The 22,920-nt window shown below is 50.5% G+C and overlaps 1 protein-coding gene across 2 annotated transcripts in view; it reads left to right on the top strand.

Moving 5' to 3' along the window:
- GRM2 (glutamate metabotropic receptor 2) overlaps positions 1–22,920 on the top strand; it is a 75,090-nt gene that overhangs the window by 13,077 nt on the left and 39,093 nt on the right. For both annotated transcript variants that reach the window (XM_030570736.1, XM_030570737.1), the window contains exon 2: positions 19,186–19,821. In XM_030570736.1, the coding sequence (XP_030426596.1) occupies positions 19,285–19,821 (537 nt within the window). In that variant the 5' untranslated portion in view covers positions 19,186–19,284. The remainder of the gene's footprint in view (positions 1–19,185; positions 19,822–22,920) is intronic.

Below are 22,920 nucleotides of genomic sequence, written 5' to 3'. Positions count from 1 at the left end.
TGCACTGTGCCACTAGCCAGCTCTTCCTATGGAAATGGGCATTTGTGGGCAGCACTTCTACTCTCTCCTATCCAGGGCTGGCTTGGAGAAAGGGAGGGGTGAGGAAAGCAAGGGACAGGCTGGGGAGCCAGGGGGAGGGGGAGAGCTGGGTTTTGGCTGTGTCAGCGCTCTGAGCCGTGCGCTGCGCTTTCCTCTGGAAGTGGGTGATGGTGCTGGGAGCTGACAGGAACAGTCCTGCTGTTCTCTGCTGGAATTTCACCAGTGAGAAACAGCCCCCGCACACACACAACCAACCCAGAGTGTTCTGTCCAGTGAACCGAGTGGCCGTGACAGGTGCCAGGGGCTATGGAGTCGTGACTCCCTCCAGGTGCGCTGTGGGAACTTTGCAGTGGTTCTACACAGTCAGAGGCAAGAGGCCGAATGGAGTGGTAAACCAGTAGTGGTCTGAGAGCTGGGAAGGGAGGATGAGCCCTGCTGTACGATGGGGAACACAGGTGTGGCCTGACCAGAGGGTACCTAGAAGCCTAATGGCTTGTATGTGTATTATAGTCGCACCAGGGAGTCACTTCTGAGATCAGCCCCTGCCCCAAAGAGTTTGCAGTCTGAATAGGCAAAGGGTTGCTGGGGAAACTGAGGCACAGAGGGGCAGGGACTTGCCTGCACTCACACAGCACAGCAGTGGTAGAGCTCAGCCAGAAGCCAGGTCTCCTGACTCCCCCAGTCAAGCATTCAAACGCTAGACTGTAACACAGACACCGAGCGAGTGAGAGGAAGCTGTGGGGAGGGAGTGAGCAGTGAAAGGCTCTCTATGAATAATGCATGTGATGAATTTAGCCTCTTCTCCTGCTTGAGGAATCCCCGTGAGCAAATCACCATTGCCTTGCGTTCATTTTTTGCTTGAAGTTATTCAGTGGTGAGGTTTTTTTGGTTGGTTTTGTTTGTGGCTTTGTTTCTTTTTTTGCAAGCTCCCTTTAAGTGAGAGGGTTGGTAAGGGAGAGGTCTCTGAGTGCATAGGGCTGGCTGCAGGGGGAACACACCCAGCGCAGAGCACTGGGACAAGGACAAGGCTCTGCTCCAGCCCTGAAAACAAGGCATACGAGAAAGCGAAGAGGGGTCCGGACCTTGTGCTGGGCCTGTGGATTTCCTCCATTTCAGCTGAGTTGATTGCTGTGAATGGGCAGATGTCACATAGTATCACTTCTGTTCCTTGATTGGACGCATACCTCTGGCGTGTGAACACACATGCATGTGTGACATTTACATTCATTGTTCCTACTGGTGCCTCATTCTTGTCTGCACAAGAAGAATTATCTAATTAATTAATTAGACTTGGGCAGAAGTGCTGTCAACTTTTTAAAATGAAAAATAGCCTTTTTTAAAATTGATTTGGGGTTTTTTTCGAGAAAACATTTTTCGTTCTGAGTTTTGTTTTTTCAGCAAATAAACCCTCAAATGGACTTTTTTCTTTTGTTTTTTGGTTTTTAGTAAAAACGTGAGGCAATATGTTTACCAAAACCCAAACAATTGTTGATTTTTAAGTTTTCATGGGAAAACTCAAACATCGGGGAAAATAATCTTCCCAAAAAGCTGGGGAGAAATATCCCAGGCGTCTGTCAAAACCATCCACAGAAATCCTTGTCATTGCGTGACCCAGCTCTGTCAGTCATTCACCATTAGTCATTCAAAATGGATGTATTCTGACAAGTGCAACACAGAGGTAGCCCAGCAGCCAAGCTCTGATATACTGCAAGCTTCTTTCCAGTGTTAGGAACTTGCTGATAGAGCTGGACAAATCATTTCCTGGAAATATTTATTTGAATTTGCAACTGAATTAGCTTCAGACATTTTTGGTCTGCTCATTTTCCATGAATGTTTCAGCCACTGAGTCTTACTGCCAATGGGTGTGCAAGGGGGCTGTTGATCCCGTACAGAGATTTAGTGGGGTTTTCTTGGTTGACCCTCTCCCAATATCAGGAGAAAGGGGAAGGGGTGATAAGGAGTCAGGATCCTGGGGCTGACAGGTCCCCAGGCCACCAGGAAGAAGCCAGCGCTCTAGTCAGCTGGATTGACTGATGAGGAAGTCAAGAGCTCAGGGCCCCCATGTGAGCTGTGGCTGCCAGAGCAGCAGCCGGAGAAGCATCAGTGTAACAGTGGTGGGTTGAGTTTCTTGTTCTCACTGCAGGGTTGTGTGCTCTGGTCTAAGGGGAGAGGGAGAGATGGTCCCCTCCCAAAGAGAGAGAGAGAGACCCTCAAGTACCAGATCCAGAAGGGGACGTGGCCTGACAGGAGGCCAGAACAAAGGTGGTACACAGGTTCTGGCACACAGAGTCTACACTCATCCTGGGGGCATACCTCCGGCAGCATATCCAGGTCCAGGAAGAGACCCCGGACTTGTGAACTTCTTGTCGTAAAGTCCAGACGGCTGTACGGAAGCTTGCCCAAGCTGTTTGCTGATGCTGTGAAGGATTCATTAATCCCCAAGGAAACAGTTTTGGTGTAAATACATTGTATATGTGGCTACGTGATTACTGGTTAAAAGAGTGACAAATGAGTTGGGAGTATCATGGGGTAGGGGACTCCTGTTCCTGCCCAGAGTTCTCCATGGAGAGACTGAGGTAAACACCTAGGAACTCCTGGGCTCTGTCCTCCCTGTTTAGTCCTTTTTAGATGGGGCAGGGAGGGAAAGTCAAGGTGGGCAGGTACAGGGGTGTAGTGAATCAGGGCAAGGACTCAGCTCCTATCATGGCTTGGTTCAGCTGGGGTACCATGTGTCGTGCCATCTGGAGTAGCTCATGACTGTGAGTGCCTACCACAGAACAGACTGTCAAAAGCAGGGCCTATGCCCCAAACTGGTGGTATGTTCTAGAATTAGATTTCACAAACCCAAACTCCCAAAGTCCTGCAATAGTCTTATAATGGAGTCACAGCCAGTCCCCTAGGCACTCCAGTCTATCTTGCCACCCAGGCAGGCTGGACAATGATAAATAGTGACACCACAAAATCACAAAATATTCAGGTTGCACCTAGTCCCAAGAGACCAGTCACTCACCCAGGTTAATTTCTATCCCAGATCTCACAGCAAAGACAATGCTGCTAGGCACAAGGGTGTACACTATGTAAACATGTGCTGGGACATTCTAATAGGATATGGATAAGTGCTACCAAGGTATGCAGCATCTCATTAGTTTTCAGGAAGTTTGAACATCAAAACATTCTGATCTAGTTAACAATCACTTTGATCTAGACTAATACACAAGTGAGTGGCCCTGGTTTCTAGCAGTGAGTTTGTCAGGTCTCAGCTGATGTCCAGGCCTTGGGCAGCTCTGGCACTTGGCTTACCAGCGTCACGCTATGTCCCTAGAGAAATAACCCTATGACAGTGGGACAAGTGCCAGCTTGTAGATGGGCGTGTGCATGTAATTCTCTCCCTCTCTCTCTCTCACACACACACAAAACTAGATTAAAAGAACATTGTTAAGGTTGCAAAGTCAAGCACTAGAAAGTTAGCAAATGCATGAATGAAGGTTGCCTCTTCAACCTGAATTCAGTTCCTTTGTGTGTATGCACAGAACCCCTGCCTTATTCAGGGCACAGAATGGAGTGGGGTAGTCAATTATTTTTTGTTAAGGTCCAAATGTCTTGGTTAAAGTCCAGAATCCAGAGAAAATAATAATAAAAATCCCTAATAACGGTAGTAAGAAGTAAATGAAAGCTTTTGGGGTCCATTCAAAAGTGTCTGGCAATCCAGGTTTGGCCCATGGTCCACCTTTTGACAGCCCCTGGAACAGAGGTTGCTCACTGAATGAGCAGCTGTTTCATATTTTTTCTCTCCTCATTGTTCAGAGTGTGGTCCCTGCCTTATTTCCTGTGCACTGTTCAAATACTGCTCTGAAGCCAGAGTTACAGGTCGTCTCATGGGCTGTGCTGCGGTGCTCATCACTGAGGACGTTGCAAATATTCATTAAAGGGAGGGGGTATTGTTTCCATTTTACAGATGGGGAACTGAGGCACACAGAGAGATTAAGGTCAAAAGTATCTACTAATGTTGAGTGACCAGATGCCAAGGGGCTGATTTTCCTGGAGTACTCAATGGCATATAGCACTTCTGAAGTGAGATGCACACAGTGACCACATGTGAACTGCTTGATTCAGATGACTTGCCCAGCATGACACAGGAACTCTGTGGCAGAGGCAGAGTTAGAATCCAGTTGTCCAGGGCAGCGCTCACCTGCCTTAACCAGTTCCTTCACTGCACAACCCTCATTCAACCCCAGTGAGGTCCGGGCGCTAGTATTGCTATCCTCTATGTGGACCAGCACTGGGACCTCTTGCCAGTGGGTTTCCCAGACACTTGCTGTCAGCAGAGGAATGGTGGGACTCAGGGTTCCTGGGTTTCATTCCAGGCTCCAGAGGGCAGTGTTCTCTAGTGGTCACAGATCTTTCTACCCATTCCCCATCAAGCTTGACCCCTTCAGCCCTGTCCCCCCAGCTTGTCTTTGTCCCAGTCCTGTATCTTCCCCACCCTGCCTCCTCATCCCAGTCTCACCTAGGCAGTCCCAGTCTCCATTCCTCAAGCTTCTCCTCTCAGTCCAAGTCACCTTACCCCTCTCCCAATCTTTCACCCCTAACCCCAGACTGCTTGCCCAGCCAGTCTCAGTTCCTCTATCCAAGCTCATCAGCTGATCTATCTCTTTCCTTCCCTACCTGGCCTCCAGTCCCAATCTCCCTCCACAATTTCCTCATCCAATCTGTTTAATTTCTCTGCCTCACCCCTCCTCTCCTCTGGCAGCTTCTTGTCCCAGTTTCTTTGCCCTACCACTCCCAATTCTCCCCCAAACCCTGCCTTCTCATCAGATCTATCTCCTTTCCCCCATAGCTCCTCCCCACACTGAGTCCCAGTCTCCTTGCCCAGCTATCCCAGTCTCCCCTGACCCCTCATATGATCTCAATCTCACCCATCCCACTGGTTACCGATCCACTGCCCCTGTTTCCCTACATGACTCCCACTTTGTCTCCTTTCCTAGCCACTCTCAACTTCCCTCCATCCTAACTCCCAGTTTGTGTCCCCCTCCCGGTCACCAGTTTCCAGTCCCAATCTCGAACTCCTCTTGACTTCTTCTCTCAATCTGCCCTGCCACCCCCCCACACCTTCTCCCTCAGCTCGGGCACTTGTCCCCTCTGTATTCAAGTCAAGTCCTCCTCTGTGCTGACCAAGCCCAGAAGGGGGATCTCCAATTGCAGGGAAAGTCCAGCTTCACCTCTGCAGCCCTGGGCTGGAGGATGACCAGTGAGGATGGTATGGACTTTAGCAAAGTTCTAGCAAGTCTCCACTGAGCATATGCGAACTGTGACTCCTTCTTCTTCTTTTTTTTTTTTTAAGGCTTATCACTTGGCCAAATTTGGGTGTATTCTCACCGGAATGGCGAAAGGCACATCCTTGACATAAAGGCCACCCCCTGTCGAATGTCAAATCCCTGCTCAAAAGGGTGGGACGCTAACGTGTCTCAAAGAAAAGGGCACCAGGATTTTTTCAATCCAGGTAAAACAATGTATTTTTCTTTTGCCTCATTCTCAGAAATGGCTGGACTGTTTTTGCTGATGTTGGTATGGGAAATTTCAGCCCAAATGGTTGAAGTCTGGCAAAGAGGCAACTGAAATCAGGGTCTTATAATGGGAAGGATCAGGCAACCCTTACTATATAGACAGATAGCCTCTCATGAGACTATTTGTGGAAGCCAAATTTTAAATTCCCATGTGGAAAGTCTTGTCCCAAAGTGCTTGCATTTGTCCATCGCAGGGAGAGGACCAACACCACATGACTTGTTTGAGCAACAGCAAGCAAGAGAGCTGGAGTTTCAAATGTTTGTTGCCATCGGCCCATAGTGTAAATGGAGATGCAATAGGCCGAGTAAGTGGGAGCAATGAATATGTTCATGGAAGGCACTTTAACCAAAGTGGGGTTGAGGGGAGACAGGGGAAGCTCCCATCCCGCGACAGATGCCAAGGAAGCGCATGTGTAGGATCCTTCAGCTCATCTGCTCTGCATCACCCAAATTATACCCTCCACCATGCTGTTCCCTCTTCAAGGGCTTGAAGTATTGGATTTAGATAATTGCAGCCAGCTCCTGCTGGCTGCCTTCCAGACAGCATTTAACACTCACAACGACTGGATCAGACGCTGTAGGCTTCCAGCCTCATGGGGGTAAACAATTAAACCCACTAATCAATAGCTCGCATCACCTTTTGCTTCCCGCATCTGTTTCCTTTCCAGGTATTGACACTGTAATTCCTTCCACCCGCCTCCCCTGAAGCTTCCAAGTTGTGCTGCTTCACTTTCAGGCAGCGCCTCGAGCAGGATTTTCCGGGACACCAGGACAGAAACCCCATCCAGAGAGGGAAATCCCGCTGCTCCAGATCTGGGATGCGAGTGGAGGGAGATCCAGGGGGTGCAGTATGCATGGCTGGCTCTCTGGTAGTGGTTATTCGGCCGTGCAGTTATCAGGTTTTTTTCGTTCTGTTTGTGTTAAAATGATCCAGGGAAGTGGCACAGCAAAAATGGCTGGTATTTGGGGTGTTAAATATATTCGGCTAGATTCTCTGTTATGATCTGACCCCTTTTTCACTGCTCAGGTTGTGGGGAGGGGCCAGATTCTGGAAACAATTTAGCATCTGTGAATTACCCTGATGGAGTGGGGGACACCTCTTGGGCATAAATACCATGGAGCTGATTACTGAACCAGCCATCCTGCTACCTCAGCATAGGGGGAAAGCGTGTGGCTACACTGAATGGGGGAAGGGTTCTGATGGAACTCTGTTCCCCTCTGTTCTTAGGGACTAAAGTAGCATAAGTTCGAGCCACCTATGGACAGTGCTAACTTCCTCCAGGATTGGCTCAGACCAGCCTGCAGGATCAGGAAGCCAGACCCCAGCTCCTTGATGTCCCTCACCATTCTCCTGGCCCATGATGTATATTTTTAGGGATGAAATTTGGGAGTGGGGCCGGAGGGGCAATTGTGCTGCAAGCTGAAATTTTGTTGTTATGGATCATTTTCCTAAGGAGCTTTACTGTTGAAATCAGCATCTAACTTGACCAGGTCAACATCCCCTCTCAGTGTCATCGGCAGGGTGGGTGACATGGTGTCGTGTTCAGGATCGACACTAACTTTTAAATGCTAACATTTGTGCATGGTGGCAGGAGGTCGGTGGGCTCCCAGTGGAGCTAGCAGTCAGTGCTCCACGAGTCGCCAAACAAGGGTTAGTGGAAAACTGAAAGGCTAGCATAAAAATATCTGAGCATCTGACTTTCCGATCAGCTGGTGGGGCAATGGCAAAGGGCTCTGGATGGTGATGGCCAGCGATGGAGCAGTGGGTGGAATATTTGAAAATCAGGTTGTTTGGAGGTTAGTCCTAATTTTGGTCCCTGGAAGGAAAATAGACACTTGTTTAACCAGATTTAAAGAGACACTGGAACTTGAAAGCTTGTCATGACTTTGAAGTCATTTCCAATGCTACCAAATCTTTCAGCCAGTCTCTGTAGTTTGAGGATCCCTCTTTCCTGGTCCGATCCTTTTCTCTCCTTTCCTTCTGTGGGCAAGAGCTGCACAAGCAATAGGGGAAATGGAGATTAGGTTGATTATGGGTCCTCGCTCAAGCTGAGCCACGCCGTTTGCTGCCATAGAAGTCATGGGGCAAGGGCCTCTGCTCCAGCCCCTCCACACCATGTAAAAGGGCCAGAGTGGGGTGACAAGGCTCTGAAAGCCCCAGTCTGATCCCTGAGAGGATTTCCCGGCACAGGCCCTGGGGCATGCAGCCGTGAAGCTGTCTTCTGAGGACTCTCATGCAAGACCATGCAGGCTAGGGGCAGACAGAGCATGTTTGTGGCAGGGCCACAGTGCACATAATGTGAAGATGCTGAGCTGCAGTGCAGCCATTGGGCAGACTAGGGAGACTGCCTTAATTTAGGCCCTCAGAGCTTTCTAAATTAGGCTGGGGCATCTGCAAGTCCCAGAGTAGCCCAGGATCGGGAGGGTACAGAAATAGCTTAGAGCCACCTTACTTTCCTGCCCTTGGGCTCAGGGTTCTGTGCTGAGCTGTTAAGAGCCGCAGCCCAGAATCACACCCAGTGGGAGTAAGGCTGTGCCAATCTGGCCCTAAATGATGCTGTGACACACAAAACGCTGCCAGTAGACAAACTGCAAACACCGAGATGTTTGTTCTCTAATCTGCTTCAATTACAGTGATCAGAGGAGTCACTTGTTCCAACAGTCTGCAAAAAAACCCGTAGACAGCTCTGTAGGGCCAGATTCCCAGCTGATTACCCATTTGAAGCTGATGGCATCCCATGTCTCCTCGAAACCTTAATTTTTGTGCCGATGGCTAACACAGCAGTGAGTTTAGGAAGTTGTGTTTTCATAGTCTCTGTTGGGACTATTAGATAAATCAGAAGCAACAAACCGATGCCACGCACAATGCCAAGGATATAGACTAAAAAAATGATAAAAGCAAGTGGAAGGGAGACTAGATTGCTCAAAGGAAGGGAATGGAACACAGCCCTTTGGCTGACTGTCCTAACAAGATGGAAAGTCATTGCAGCATTAGGAGATGGGGAGAGACTTTAGGAGAGGCTCATGTCATCTCCCTTCTTGCCCTCCACGTATAATTAACCACTTGTCCGCACTGGTTTTGTCACAGATCTGCTTCTAAACTGCATTAGACACAACCTTAGAAATGTGATGAACAGAATTGTCCCAAGTCGTTACACTCAACAACAGTGTGTCCTGAGATCAGAAACGTACCATTGACTTGTCTTTAACACTTCCAAGTGAGATCTCCCCTCTCATAGCCTTAGACCCACATCTGAGGTAGTTTGGGGGCCTGGCACATAAAAATAGACTCATCCAAGCCAATGGGCAGCTTTGTATTGAGTTCAACGGGCTTGGGCTGAAGATCCATGGAAAGAAAGTCTTTAGAGACTGTTGTACCTTCTGTTCAGCTGGACAGATAGGGGGGTCTTGGAGCAGGTAGCTGGGCAGAGAGGGAGGCGGGTGGCCTGTTGTAGAAGGACTAGGGAAATAATCATACATACAGCAACATAAGATCAACTAGGCTCAGGGCCAGGAGTTAACAATAGCTCTTCATGGGGAGAATGTGACAGTCAGACGGGCGGCAGAGGAGCTGTAATTAAGCAGCTTTGCTGAAGGGAAAGGTCAGAGTTCCTTTATATGGTAACTTCCTTCACGCTCTGCCCACCCCCATTAGTGTGTTACTAGGAAAGATATCCAACTCCCTTGAGGTTTCCTAAACCTCCTGCCACTGGCATCCAGCCTGGTGCAGAGACTGATGCTAATGTGGCCCCTGGAGCCGTAAGAGCTGGCTCATCTTTGATTGGTTTCAGAAGCCCTGGGTCTCAGCCAGAAATCAGGGGTCTATTAGAGGAGCAGGGAGGTTCTGAGGCCTGCGATGTGCAGGAGTAGATGATCATGAGTGGTCCCTTCTGACTTTAGTCTAGGGGTCTGTAGGTCGTGAGTTTAGCTGTTCAGACTGCACCAGTCCCCTTGGCCTGGCGCTGGTATTCACCTCCTGTGCTGCTGTGAATGCTGCCTCCATTGGGTCTGGCTTGAACATCTATCCCCAGCCAGCCTGATCCCACGCCTGGTTCGATGCCATCAGCAGTGGCTTATGTCCCTCTGCTGCCTTGCTGTGGTTTGCTGCAGGCTGTGGTTTTGGCTCCTGTCATAACCTTAGTCCCAGATTTGGACCTTAGCGTCCAAAATATGGGGGTTAGCATGAAAACCTCCAAGCTTAGCTACCAGCTTGGACTTGGTACTTGCTGCCACCACCCAAAAAATTAGAGTGTTTTGGGGCACTCTGGTCCCCCTGAAAAACCTTCCCTGGGGACCCCAAGACCCAAATCCCTTGAGTCTCACAACAAAGGGAAATAATCCTTTTTCCCTTCCCCCCTCCAGGTGCTCCTGGAGAGATACACAGACACAAGCTCTGTGAATCCAAACAGAGTGACTCCCCCTCTCCGTTTCCAGTCCTGGAAACAAAAGCACTTTCCTCTTCACCCTGTGGGAATGCAAAATCAGGCTAGCAAATCCAACACACACAGATTTCCCGCTGATTTCTTCCTCCCACCAATTCCCTGGTGAGTACAGATTCAATTTCCCTGAAATTTCCCAGTAAAGAAAACTCCAACAGGTCTTAAAAGAAAGCTTTATATAAAAAGAAAGAAAAATACATACAAATGGTCTCTCTGTATTAAGGTGACACAATACAGGGTCAATTGCTTAAAAGAATATTGAATAAACAGCCTTATTCAAAAAGAATACAAATCAAAGCACTCCAGCACTTATATTCATGCAAATACCAAAGAAAAGAAACCATATAACTTACTATCTGATCTCTTTGTCCTTACACTTAGAAACAGAAGATTAGAAAACAGAACTACTTCTCCAAAGCTCAGAGAAAGCAGGCAGCCAGAAAACAAAGACTCAGACACAAACTTCCCTCCACCCAAAGTTGAAAAAATCCAGTTTCCTGATTGGTCCTCTGGTCAGGTGCTTCAGGTGAAAGAGACATTAACCCTTAGCTATCTGTTTATGACAGCTCCTCTCCCAGCAGGCTTTTGGTGGAGCAGTTTTTGCCTTTCCATTCTGAGCAAGTCAGTTACTTAACGCCATACAAAAGTGCCCTCAAACATGTCCGAGTAGATCGTGCCCTGCTGGGTGGTGACCGGAAAGCCATTGGCAGCCAATGGCTCTTTGGGCGATGAGATGGGTAGCTGTTCACCTCAGTAGACTTCCTATTGCAACTGGTTCTGGTGGACCCTCTTAGAGAGGCCAAGGCCTAGGAGATGGATCAGCGATGAGGCACTGTCGAGGCTGAATCCCAACCCTGTCATTCCGAGTGCAGAAGGTGGGGACCCATAAGGATTTTTAAAAATAAATACTGGCCACTCCAGGCTTGTAATAAACTCCCAAGGTCACAGCTTTTCTCTGACCTTGGCTTGATAAAAGCTGCCACCACCCAAATGCAACCAAACCATCTTTGAACCCAGGAAGGAGCACTTGGGAATTCCTCCCTGTGGGGTGCCCACAAGCCCTTTTACCGCCCCTCTGGGGAAGAGCTGAAAAAGAAACAAAGGAAATTAGCTGTGGCTACCAGCTAATCAAACGACATGCACAAAACTCTTGGGACACCAAAAATCTAATCCTGTTCTTAAAAAAGGTAAATTTTATTAAAAACAAAAAGAAAGAAAATCCATCTGGAACTTAGGCTTTTGCTAGATTTTAAAAGAGCAATTCCAAAAGTCAAGCATCCAAAATAGTTTTCCTGAGGGTTCATCTTAAAGATTACAAGCAAACAAAAGCATCTGGGGTTAGCACAGAGGAGCCCGCAAGCCAATAAGAAATAAAATAATTCTCATTGCATTGAGTTAAACATTCTGATCTACTTACACATTGGAGTTCAGATAAGTACATCTAGGCATGATCTGATGACTTATAATCATACCTGGCTTAGCTGCATATAGCATGGCTGCCCTGACCCTTAAGCCCAGAGAGAACAAACAAAGGGAAAGTTTCTTTCCCAATTTTAAAAAGTTCTACCTTCCCATTGGCTCTTTTGGTCAGATGCCCACTCTTTTCTTTACCTGGGGGACTTTTTAACCCTTTACAGGTAAAGCAAGTAAAGAACAGCTATCAAGAGGAATTTTACAGCTAAGTGACTGGCTAGGTGTTCATCAAAGGGAGCTACCGCCCCCTCCTTTAAGAAGAGGCCGAACTGAATGTTGGCAGAACTGTCTGAGGGGAGCGTGTGCTGCTAAAATAGTTGGGCACATGGTCTGTGATCCACTTCTTACCACTAGCATCAGGACCTACTCCTGTCCCCCATTTACCCTCATGGAACTGCACTTCCACGCCATGCATCTGATGAAGTGGGTTCTAGTCCACAAAAGCTTATGCCCAAATAAATCTGTTAGTCTCTAAGGTGCCACAAGTACTCCTCATTGTTTTTACTTCAGAGATCTTCCCATGGAGGAGAGCCTCTGGAACATGGGGATCAAACCCATGGTCCACCGAGCCCGCTGTCCTATCTCTGAGAGGGACCAGCAGCAGCTGCTGCAGAGGAAGGTGTAATTTGGTCCCACGTTTCCAGAAAAGAGTTGGTGAGAGCTCTCGTCTCTTTTCATCGTCCTCCCCCATCCATCTGTTTGGTTGTATGCAGGGAGCTCCTGGTTATGCTAATAGAACCTATGAGCATATCAAGGAAGGAACGTGTGTTTGAATAATACCCATTGTGGGGCACTGGCGCAGATTTTAAAAGGGGACTTGACATTGGGAAACAAAACTCTCCTGTTGTTCGGGAGAAGACAAGTAATCCCTAAGGGGACTTCAGTTATTGCCAAAAAATCCCTGTCTGTTGCAAACGGCTTTGATTCCCCAGCCCCCGCAGTTGTTTGTGCACAGAAGGAGAGTCATTTTTTTAATTTAAAAAAGGCTTAATTTGGAAGGGAAAAAATCTGTTTAAAATTAGAAGTAGGAAAAAAAGAAAAGCCAACCAACAAACGATGTTGCTCAAGGGTGGAGGACACACTGTTGGCTATGCAGGGGAAAATGCTTGTTAAAAAAGCCTCAAGAAACGTCCCACTTGATTTATTCTCAAATAATTTGTTTGAAACAAAGAATTAATGTATTTGTTGGAATGTTTCATATGTGCCATAGGAAGACGCCATGTGCCAGGTGCCACCTGCTTCCCATGCTTCCCTTCCCCCAGCGGTTGCACTGCCCACAGTCACTGTTTTCACTGTGCCTCCTTCTGCTTGCACAGCAGCGGGGGAATCTGCCGCAGCTGCCTGACACAAGCAAAGGGCTGTAAGTCAGTGACCTTAAGAGCACCCTGGTGCCAGATGGCAAGGGCATTTAGCAGTAAAACTCAGCTGGCCTGACCAGCTCAATACACCTCAGATTCTGTCATCATATTTGTTTAAAAGGTGGCTTGTAATATGTCATTTGAAAAGTAGTAACAAGCTGGTCTTTAATATTGCTGTGAAATGTACGTAACAAGTCTGTATGTGGACTTACAGATACACCATCAGATTTGTCTTTTGGAGTCCCAAGGAGGCCAACTTAGGTTTTTTCCAGACAAAGGAAAATGGCCAATGCCTCTTGGGCTCGATTGCAAATCACGCCAGGTGTGGCCCAGAGTAATGGGCTCTTCGATGGCAGGAAGACTGCAAAAAGTAACATGGTGTCGGCTCTCTGGTGAACAGTGGACACGGAAAGCGAGTGCCCAGGAAGCCTCCCTGACTTTGAAAACAAAGAAAAATTTTGAGGGTATAAGGAACTGCTGAAAGACATTGGGGGTATCCACCGCTTAGGGGACAAAGGAGGAACAGCACTTTCTGAGTTCAGGAAAAGTGGACCTCTTGCACCGGGAGTCAGGAGTCGTCGGAAATGGATCATAGGTGTGAAACATGCTGAGACAAAGATTGGAACTTGCTGAAATTAAGCTTAAGTCAGTAGAAAACAGGTTTGGGTTGGGTTTCCTTTTCCCCATGCCCGTCTCTTCCGTTCTTCCTTAGGATTCTTTCAATCTCTGCTCCTTGTTAATAAACAACTTCTTGTTTTATTACAAACCCATCTCAGGGCTGTGTACTAAACTGAAGGGTAAGATCCTCAGCCAAACTACCAGGCTGGTGTGCGCTCTGCCTCTTTGGAAGCAGTGAACTTGAGAACTTCTGGGAGGGTCCAGTGAAAAAAGCTGGGCACTGCAGGGGGGCTCAGGACTGAAAGGACTGTTGGGGTAACCAGGCTGGGGGAAGCCTGAATCAGGCCATTGTGCTCTGAGCAGAGGGCTGGTGCCTCGACTCTGAGCAGAAGCTGCATAGCACAGAAGCACCTGGGGTTATAGGGCAGGCAGGGACACGGCCCCTCACTGGTCTGGGTGACCCCCACAAATTCCATGCACCTCTCCTGCCAGGGGCTGTTCCAGGGTAGGTCAGAGGTGTACTGTCAGGACAGGAGGTGCAGATAGTTCATTCCTACATGCTAGTTATTCCCTCACACAGCAGCTCCCTCCTCTTCACCCTGTCACCAGGCTTTGTGTTGGTTTAGAGAAGAATTCACCCTCACAGCTCCCATTGACTTGAGTGGGTTTGTGCTGAGGTGGGTGAGATCAGAATCAGGCCCCACTGAGGTTTTGCTTAAGTGGGGGCTGAGCAGTGAGCCCAGGGGTTGGCCCCACTGAAGCACGTGTGTCTGATCCGCCTGTTTCCTGTATTTCCATTTCAACCTCCGTTTGCTCTTGACCCAGGCTGACAGTTCTTGATCCCCTCCCCCTGCCTCCCCACGTGGCCTCTTCAGCTAAGCTGTTCCATCGGGGCTACTTGGGCTTGTCCCCAGCTCTGCCTCTTTGAACAGGACATTAAGTAACTGGCCCAGAACGTCCCCAGCAAGCTCTACAAGGCTGAAGTGTCTCCTGCATCTCTGTGCAAGGAGCCTTCAGTCCTTCCCACTGACTGACTAACCATTGGAAAGGCTGACTAAGGGGCATGGTGGAGTCTCCATCACTGGCAATTTTTAATTCAAGAGTGGATGCTCTTCCCAGAGAGAAGCTGCAGTTCAAACAGGAGCTATGGCAGGGGAAGTTCTATGGGTTATGCAGGAGGCCAGTCTACATGATTATAATATAATCCTTTCTGACCTTGGAATATATCTACCTGTGGAACATGATGGACTAATGCCTAGTGAGACAGTGTATTGCCATGGTTAGCGCATAATGCTGGCTGTCAGGAGAACTGGGTTCTCTTCCTTTTTCTGACACAGCCTGGGCACCTGATCTCTGCTTCCTTAAGTTCTCAGTCGGTCTGTCTTTCACCCGTTCATCTCACGCTCTCCCCAGGGTAGCCGAGTGACCATGCAATGCCCCCATCAACACCAAACTATTGCAAATAAATGAGAGTCAAGGTCTGGCAAGTGTAGTGTCCCTGCTGTACCAGGGCAGCTGACAGGTGCTAATTCAGCACATTCCCTCAGCAGCCCCCTTCATCCCCGCCCCCTGTGCAAACTTGGCAAGTGCTGGCAGCCTGGTGGGTGAATTCCCCTCTGTGCTATGGGCCGGGCTAAGCAGGGAGGTGGAATGACTCTGGCCCAGCAGATATAATGAAGTGTTTCATACTAAACACATCTCTCTAATCTAATCCCTATTTAAACAATGCTAACGCACAGGTGAGGCAGACTGGTTTCCAGCTATGCATTCATCAGAGTTCAGTGTGGCCTAAGGGCCTTGGCATGACCTGGCATGTGGCCTGCGGCCTGCCAGCATCACAGTGGGTGGGGAATGGAAGGATCTTTTACAGCCTGAGGCTGCCATCCTGGTGCCAGCCAGGCCTTCCCTGTCTCTGCTTTGGGCTGTGCCCAGGTGTGACATTAACTAGGAGTGGTGAGAAATGAGGAGTGAACGGCAAGGTCGACTCTTTGTTTGCTTTCTTGTTGCTTTCGGCCCGCTTTCCATCTCTCCCGGAAGGGCTGGCTGCTCCTTCTTTCCAATTCCTGCCAGTGGGGCAGTCAAATTGATTCTGATCATTTCTTTAAGTTGCTCCTTGGCTATAAACAGAAACACTTTCTTCTTAATGCAGTTTTAATTCTAGAATCGAACAGTTATTAGATCGTTGTCCCCTATTGAGCTGTTTTGCCTCTTCTCTGCTAAAGGAATCAATCGAACAGGTATTCACCACATGTGTAGGTGTATGCAACTCATTTGCCAGAACATGTGTAGTGAGGGGGTGGATATGCTCTGAATCCATACACATGTCTGTACCCACCCAGGCAGAGCTGCAGGTATGGCTGAATCCACACACACACAAAATCCATGTGTGTATGGATTAACAAATTTGCACAGATCGCCACATGTACCACACCCACGTGTATGTGTGAATCTGTACTCTCGGAAATCTATACATGGGAGGAGGGCTAGCTCAGTGCTTTGAGCATTGGCCTGCTAAACCCAGGGTTGTGAGTTCAATCCTTGAGGGATCCACTTAGGGAACTGGAGTAAAAATCTGGGGATGGGTCCTGCTTTGAGCAAGGGGTTGGACTAGATGACCTCCTGAGGTCCCTTCCAACCCTGATATTCTATGATTCTATAAGTGTATGTATGAAGAAAGAGCCACATGCACTGAGAATCTGCACACTCCTGCAAATTTGCACGTTTACAGGCACCCACAGACAAAACCACACGTCTGAATCCATAGTTGTACAAAACCATGGCTGTATATGCATCCCTTGACGTATACCAGGTGCATGTGCACACACCACACACAAATGTAATACTCACCCATCCCCTGCCCAAAATCCCATACACAGGCTCACTTGGACGTCATGTGCCTGTTACAAGATCACTGACATAGCACAAATATATATACATCTTGGTAGTCCATCGACCAATATATATACATACACACAGGAAAATACCAAATATCTCTGCTCAGAACCCATGGCTCCAGTTCTGTGTGATCAATCCCCCTTGAACTCTCTGGGGCAGCGTCCACACAAAGATCTCTCTGTGGTTTGTAGCACAGTTGACCCACTGACTAAAGTACTCAGATAGGAACATAGGGATAATCGCCTCTGAGCCAGCTGTGGGTACATCTAGACCAGTGTCCTGTCTCGGGGGGAGGGGACAGCCCCAGATATAGCAGAGGAAGATATGAGAACCCTGCAGTAGCAGATGTGGGATAACCTACTCCCCACCTAGGTCTGCTGCTGGTCTCTAACAGCTAGAGATTGGCTTAAACCCTGAAGGACGTGGTTTAACATCTCTCTAAAATCGTTATCATACTAAATCATTAATGCGCACACACGGAGGAGACTAAAAGCAGAGCTGCATGTACATGGTGCACCCCCTGACATCCAAGCACGGAAACCATATGTGTGCTTTTTGACACACATGCCGATATGTGCCAGATTCAGCCCTGCCCACACCTGTCTGTGCACTCCCCTTCGGACACGAGCACAGACATGCTGGCAAAAACGTACTCACATGCACATCTCCTATCATACATGCACTTATGTTCACCTGTTCACACACAATCATACAGCCCTGCACAACTAATACACCCATCATGCACACACACTGATATACACGCTACACCTATTCTAGCTGTCTGCACATCTGCATGGGAGTATGGCTGTACGCATGGGAACATGCACCACCAAGCTAAAGGTCTAGGAGAAAGACCAATTCATGCCCAATCCGACTGGAGGCCAGTCTGAGCGCTCCCACAGTAAACAGCTGCTTAAAGGAGATTTCATTTTATGCAGCATTAACAGGCCATGGAGCTGAGTGGAGAGGTGTGATCAGCTATCAATTTCACCGCCTGGTGCTGGCAGGCACAGAGCTTCTGCCCTTGGTGCTGGTGCCAAGAGCTAATCCTGCCCTCGGGATGCCAAGGTGGTGAGAGGTTTTTGGGGGGCAGTGGAGCCGGAGGATGTCCTCTCACAGCAGCTCTCCTCTCTGCCTGGCTTGTCACTTACTGAGGGGCCAGGCATGCCTGGCATGAGCTGACAACATGCCATTTAGCTGTGCCAGTCATCCAACGCCCTGTCGTGTCCTGGGGGGCAGGTCCCACATGGAGCAGCACAGGCCATACGAGGAATGAGGAAGGCTTGAACAATGGCTTCATTGTCTCCCTGATTCTGATTCCTTAGGCCAATTCCTCAGCTCCATTCTGGACACTTTGCCCAACTCTGGCTGTGCCAAGGGGCCGGAAATGTGGCCGATCCAGCCAGCTCAGTACTGGCCCAGGTTTGCCTCTCCATGTGGATGGCATGGCTAAAGTATAAGCTCTTTGGGAGAGGGACTGCCTGCCACTGTGGGTTTGCTGCAGTGTTTAGCACAATGAGGCCCCCACGGTGCTCCCGCAGTAAACATGAAGAATAATAACAGCCAGGGGAGGGTGGGCAGCCGAAGTGCTGCGGCACTCCAGCAATCCCTTGTTGCCAGAATAGCCCATGGGGGCTATTACCAGCCAGCATAAATTAGAGCAACCTCGAGATTGCTTAAAACATGGGCTGAAGCGTGAGCTGGCCCTTGGCAGAGCAAAGGGTTGGCAAAGGAGAAAGGCACTTTTGTCTCCTCCTTGGTCACTGTGTGCCGCATAGCTGAGATAGACCCATGGATTGTGGGCCATGCCTCTGTCTCCCTCCCTCCATGTCTCTCTCTGACTCTCCCTCTCACTTTGTTGTCCTGGAAGTACCAGCCTGCTGCTGGAGCTGTCACATCCTCTTGGCTCTGATCTCACCCCTTCGCCTCCCTGCAGAAAGCTGGGGAATGCTCCTATCTGCTGAAGGGCAGGGTCCATGTCACAGCACCCAAGGGAATGTCTGCTCTAGTGGGTGGGAGGAGGGCACACGTCTCCTAGGGCAGGTCTCAGCCCTGACTGCTGCTGCCCCTGCCCATCCAGCAGCCTCTAAAGAGAGAAGGAAAAACAAGGCCCAGTGGGGAGGGGGAGTCTCAGAGACTGACAGTCTGGGGCCAGCAGCCAGTATTCCTGGAGCCCTCCTGATGCGGCTGAGCAGAGGTGGCTTGTCCTGGGGTGGGCTCATGGGTGGGTGGGTCACTGGGGAGGTGAGGATGGCCTCGGGGGGAGGCGGGGAAAGGGGATGAAATAGAGAACGGGGAATGGAGATGGAGAGAGGAGAAAAGTGTCTGACCCAAAGGGCAAGAGGGTGCAGGGAGGCAGCCAAGCAGACACCTACCTGCCCCAGGGCTGCCTTGTGCAGCAGAGCTCCACCTGGGCCCCAGGTGTATATTCCTGAGCGCCTCCCATGTCTCGGTCCTGCCCACATATGCTCTGGAACAGTGGAGCAGGTGTAGGTGGCACAGGCTGTCAGTGCCCAGCTGAGGGACCCATTCCAGGCCAGGTCCCTGGACAGCAACCGTCTGACCAATCCCAGGGCACCTACGACTGTCCCAGCGACAGTCCCAGTGATTGAAATGCAGTGCGAAGCTTGCATAGAGTCACCCCAGAGTAGGTAGTATTGGGGCCAGTGGTGATATCCAAGGCCCTTGGAGGCGGGCATGACCCTACTGCCCATCCTCCTATCACAGCTCTAGTGCAGGCTCCTAGCAACTCTTTCCTCCAGACGTATGACTGTCAATCTGCTCCCTCTGCTTCTACAGGTGCTGAGCACTTGTCCTCCTCCCCAGGCGATGGGTCCCCACTGACCTCCATGCTGTAACCTCCCAGCTCCAGCTCAGCTGCCTGTTGCCAATGCTCAGATGCCAGAGGCCAGCGCTTTGACCAGTGCCACCAGGTGGCTCTCCCCACTCCCCAGGGGCAGGGCCATGGGGCTCTCTGTCCCCCTGTGGCTTTGGCTGCTGTATGCCGCCACGTGCCTCGCCGGCAGCCTGAACCCCAGCTACAGCACAGTGGCCAAGAAGGAGATCAGCACGGAAGGGGACCTGGTCATTGGGGGGCTGTTCCCGGTGCACGAGAAAGGCAGCTCCAACGAGGAGTGCGGCAAGATCAATGAGCACCGAGGGATCCAGCGCCTCGAGGCCATGCTCTTCGCCTTGGACGAGATCAACAAGGACCAGCGCATCCTTCCAGGGATCACGCTGGGGGCCCACATCCTGGACACCTGCTCCAAGGACACCTACGCCCTGGAGCAGTCTCTGGATTTCGTCCGCGCCTCCCTGACCCGAGTGGATGGCTCCGAACACATCTGCCCTGACGGCTCCTATGCCATCCACGATGACGTTCCCATGGCAATTACCGGGGTCATCGGGGGTTCCTACAGCGATGTCTCCATCCAGGTAGTACATGCACAGAGGGCAAGCTGGGGCCATGGGGATTAGAATGAGGGGGCATTGAGGCCCAGGCCACTAGCAATGGGATCTAAGGTGACCTCTGTGTGGTCAGTCTAACTCTAACTCTGGTTGGCAGGGAGTGAATGTCATTACACTTGGCTGGCTATGTGGTATGCTATAGTATGTGCAAGGAGTCTGAGGGAGGGGGTGGGTCTCAATCCAGAGCCTGGTCACCAGGTGCTCACATCAAAAGAGCTGGTGCTCGCTGGCATAGTCTCAGCAGAGATGCCAAGGACTAGATGACTGTTGGACCCCTAGCTGGTGGTCACTCCAGGTTGGATTTGAAGGGGTATGAGGTGCAGCCATCCTGTCTGTACCTGTTTGGGGGATAAGCAGGGGTCTGAGCGTATGGGTGTGACCTCCAAACCACAGGCCACATCACTGTCCCAGGGAATGAGCGCATGGGTTTGACCCCTGCCCAACCCCAAGGAATGAGCGTATCTGGCTTAACCTACCCTGTGTGCTGCCCTCCCCCAGCCTGAGATGATTGGTGCAGCCCCATACCTGGTTCTCTCATTGCCCCTGGCATATGCTGATTTCTTTAGTGTCCAATTTACCATTTAGAAGTCAGTCTCCTCCTGACCCATTGCGGGTTTACCCCTGCTCCCATGCGTGCACACCCATGCCACTCACTACTCTCCAGCCTGTACACTGGAAAACACCGTACGAGTTGCAGGGAAAGAGCCACAGACATTCCTGGGTGACACAGTGCTGGCTTGGGGCCTGTCAGTTTAACTGCAACCTCTACGGCCTTTTAAGAACCTAAAATGTCTCTCTGGGCTTGTGAGGGATCCGGGCGTGTCAGCCCAGGCAGAGTGGACATGGTGTGGCACGTGGTGCAGAGGTCACACCCCATACATTCAGACCCCTGGGATGGTGATGTGGTGCAATGGTCAGACCTGTACGCTCAGACCCCTGGGATGGTGATGTGGCATGTGGTGTGGAGGTCACACTCGTATGTTCAGACCCCTGGGATGGTGATGTGACACATGGTGCGGAGGTCACACACCTGGATGCTTAGCCCCTGAGACGGTGATGTGGCATGTGGTGCGGAGGTCACACCTGTGCGTTCAGACCCCTGGGGCGGTGATGTGGCACAGGGTGTGGATGTCACACCCTGAGACCTGGTGTGTGCTTGTAGCAGATGTGTATACACCCATATGTTGAACACTGAATGCCTTTGAACTCTTTCCAAGCACAGACCCTGTGATTTGCCCTGACCTCGTCCATACACTAGTATTTTCCAAGCCCTTTCTCCTTGCTGTGGCCATGACGTTAAACTCTGCCTAACTCAGCTCCCTGCCTGAGGGTGGGGGTGGGATGGGGGCTTTTTATAGCACAGCAGCCATGTTGTGCCTTCCCTACCCCGCCACGATGCCTCCCTCTCATGGAGAGCACCTTCTCCCCACCCCCGATTCCATGCAGGTTAGTAGGGGCCTAGATCCTGAAGCGCTCAATAGCTGCCGCTCCCAACCACCACGGTACTTAGCAGCTGCTCCCAAGCCTCCCTGCTGCATTAATGCTGTAATTAATGCAAATTAATTTCTCATTATCCCATTCAAAGCCTGGCCCAGGGAAGCAGGGAGCGTGGCTAGGTGAGCCAGCGTGGCAGCCAGCCTGGTGCCAGGGCTTTGGGGCACTGAGCCAGGCGTGCAACAAACTGAGCTGAGAGTCCGCGAGAGTCCGAGTGGAGCTGGCTCCTTGCAGCAGGCCTGTGTGGGAGAGCCATTCATTCAGCAGAGCCCTGTGCTGCTGCGGGGCGGGGGGGGAGGGCACCAGTGCCCATTCACAGCCCTTCTCTCCCTTCCCCCGCTCTCATGCTCTGCCTCAGCTCTGACCCCAATTGCCTCCCTGCAGGAGGGGCACCTGGGGGCCCCACTGAGCACACCTGAGACTCCACCATCTGTTGCTAGCATCAGCCGCTTTCCCTCAGGCCTCCTGGGCCAAATGCCTCCCCTTGGGGTAGCTCGGCCGGAGTCGGTGAGACGCAGGCCCAGTGTGGGAGCAGGGCCCCTGGCTGGCTGGCGAAGAGGCACAGAAAAGGAAGGAGACCTTCATTCATTTATAGCCCCACTCCCTCCCCTGAGTGGGTGAATGCCAGGCAGCATCCCTACCCGCCCCACACACTCTAGCCCCTGTCCCACGAGATTGCGCCAGCAATCTGCCTTCCCTTCCTGCAGGGCCTTCTTTATGTACTCCCTGGATTCCCCTCCCAAGTAGATTGCTGGACAGCTGGGGCAAGCAGCTCTCCTTTCCCTTCCAACTCAAGATGATGCCCCCCTGAGCCAGGCTGCCGGGGAGCCCTCAGCCCTGAACCAAGGGGTCTGCAGGGATGGGGAAGGGGACAAGCAGGCAGTGGTGAAGGGAAGCAAGGCAGGAGAAAAGGGAGGTGGGCCAAAGAGTGGAGAGAGGCTGCAGGAGCTGAAAAGATGGGGGTACAGGAGCTGGATGGGCAGCTGTGATGTATGTTTGAAGTGCCATGAATAGCATTGCAGTGGGACTGTAGGAAGTAAAGGGAGCATTTTCTCTTTGAAGCTATTGTAGATGGAGCAAGAGAAAAAGGAGGAGGGGAAGGAAAGAAAGGGATGGGGGAGGGATGGATGAACAGATAGAAATGATGATGGGGCCAGACAGACAGGCAATTAGATCCATCGACAGTCCAGAAGGTGGGTAAATCCATCGCTGGTCAGACGAAAGGAGAGGGAGATCGGCAGCGAGATCATTAGGCAGCTCGTTAAAAAGATAAGCAGCTAATTAGCTGCAGTTGCAGACACTGTCCAGGGCTGGGGATAGAGCTGCACAGCACTGAGGAGAACACGGAGCCATTTATTAATAATTTTGGGCTTTCCTAGTGCTGCGTGTGTCTCCTCCAGGCTGCAGTAAAGCAAAGCCTGCTCGCTGTCTCCCCTGGGCTGAGCACAGAGAGCTCCAAGTTTGATCCAGCTGAGACATCACATTTCTGAGACCTGCATTGAATTAGCACCTTCCCCTACCCCAACAGCGGCACACGCGCTCCCTGCTCTTTCCTCACTGGGTGCTGTCCCT

This window comes from Gopherus evgoodei, chromosome 7 (assembly GCF_007399415.2).
Source record: "Gopherus evgoodei ecotype Sinaloan lineage chromosome 7, rGopEvg1_v1.p, whole genome shotgun sequence".
Taxonomy (NCBI): domain Eukaryota; kingdom Metazoa; phylum Chordata; order Testudines; family Testudinidae; genus Gopherus; species Gopherus evgoodei.
The sequence above is the reverse complement of the archived record's forward strand: the minus strand, read 5'-3'. Positions and strand labels throughout refer to the sequence as shown.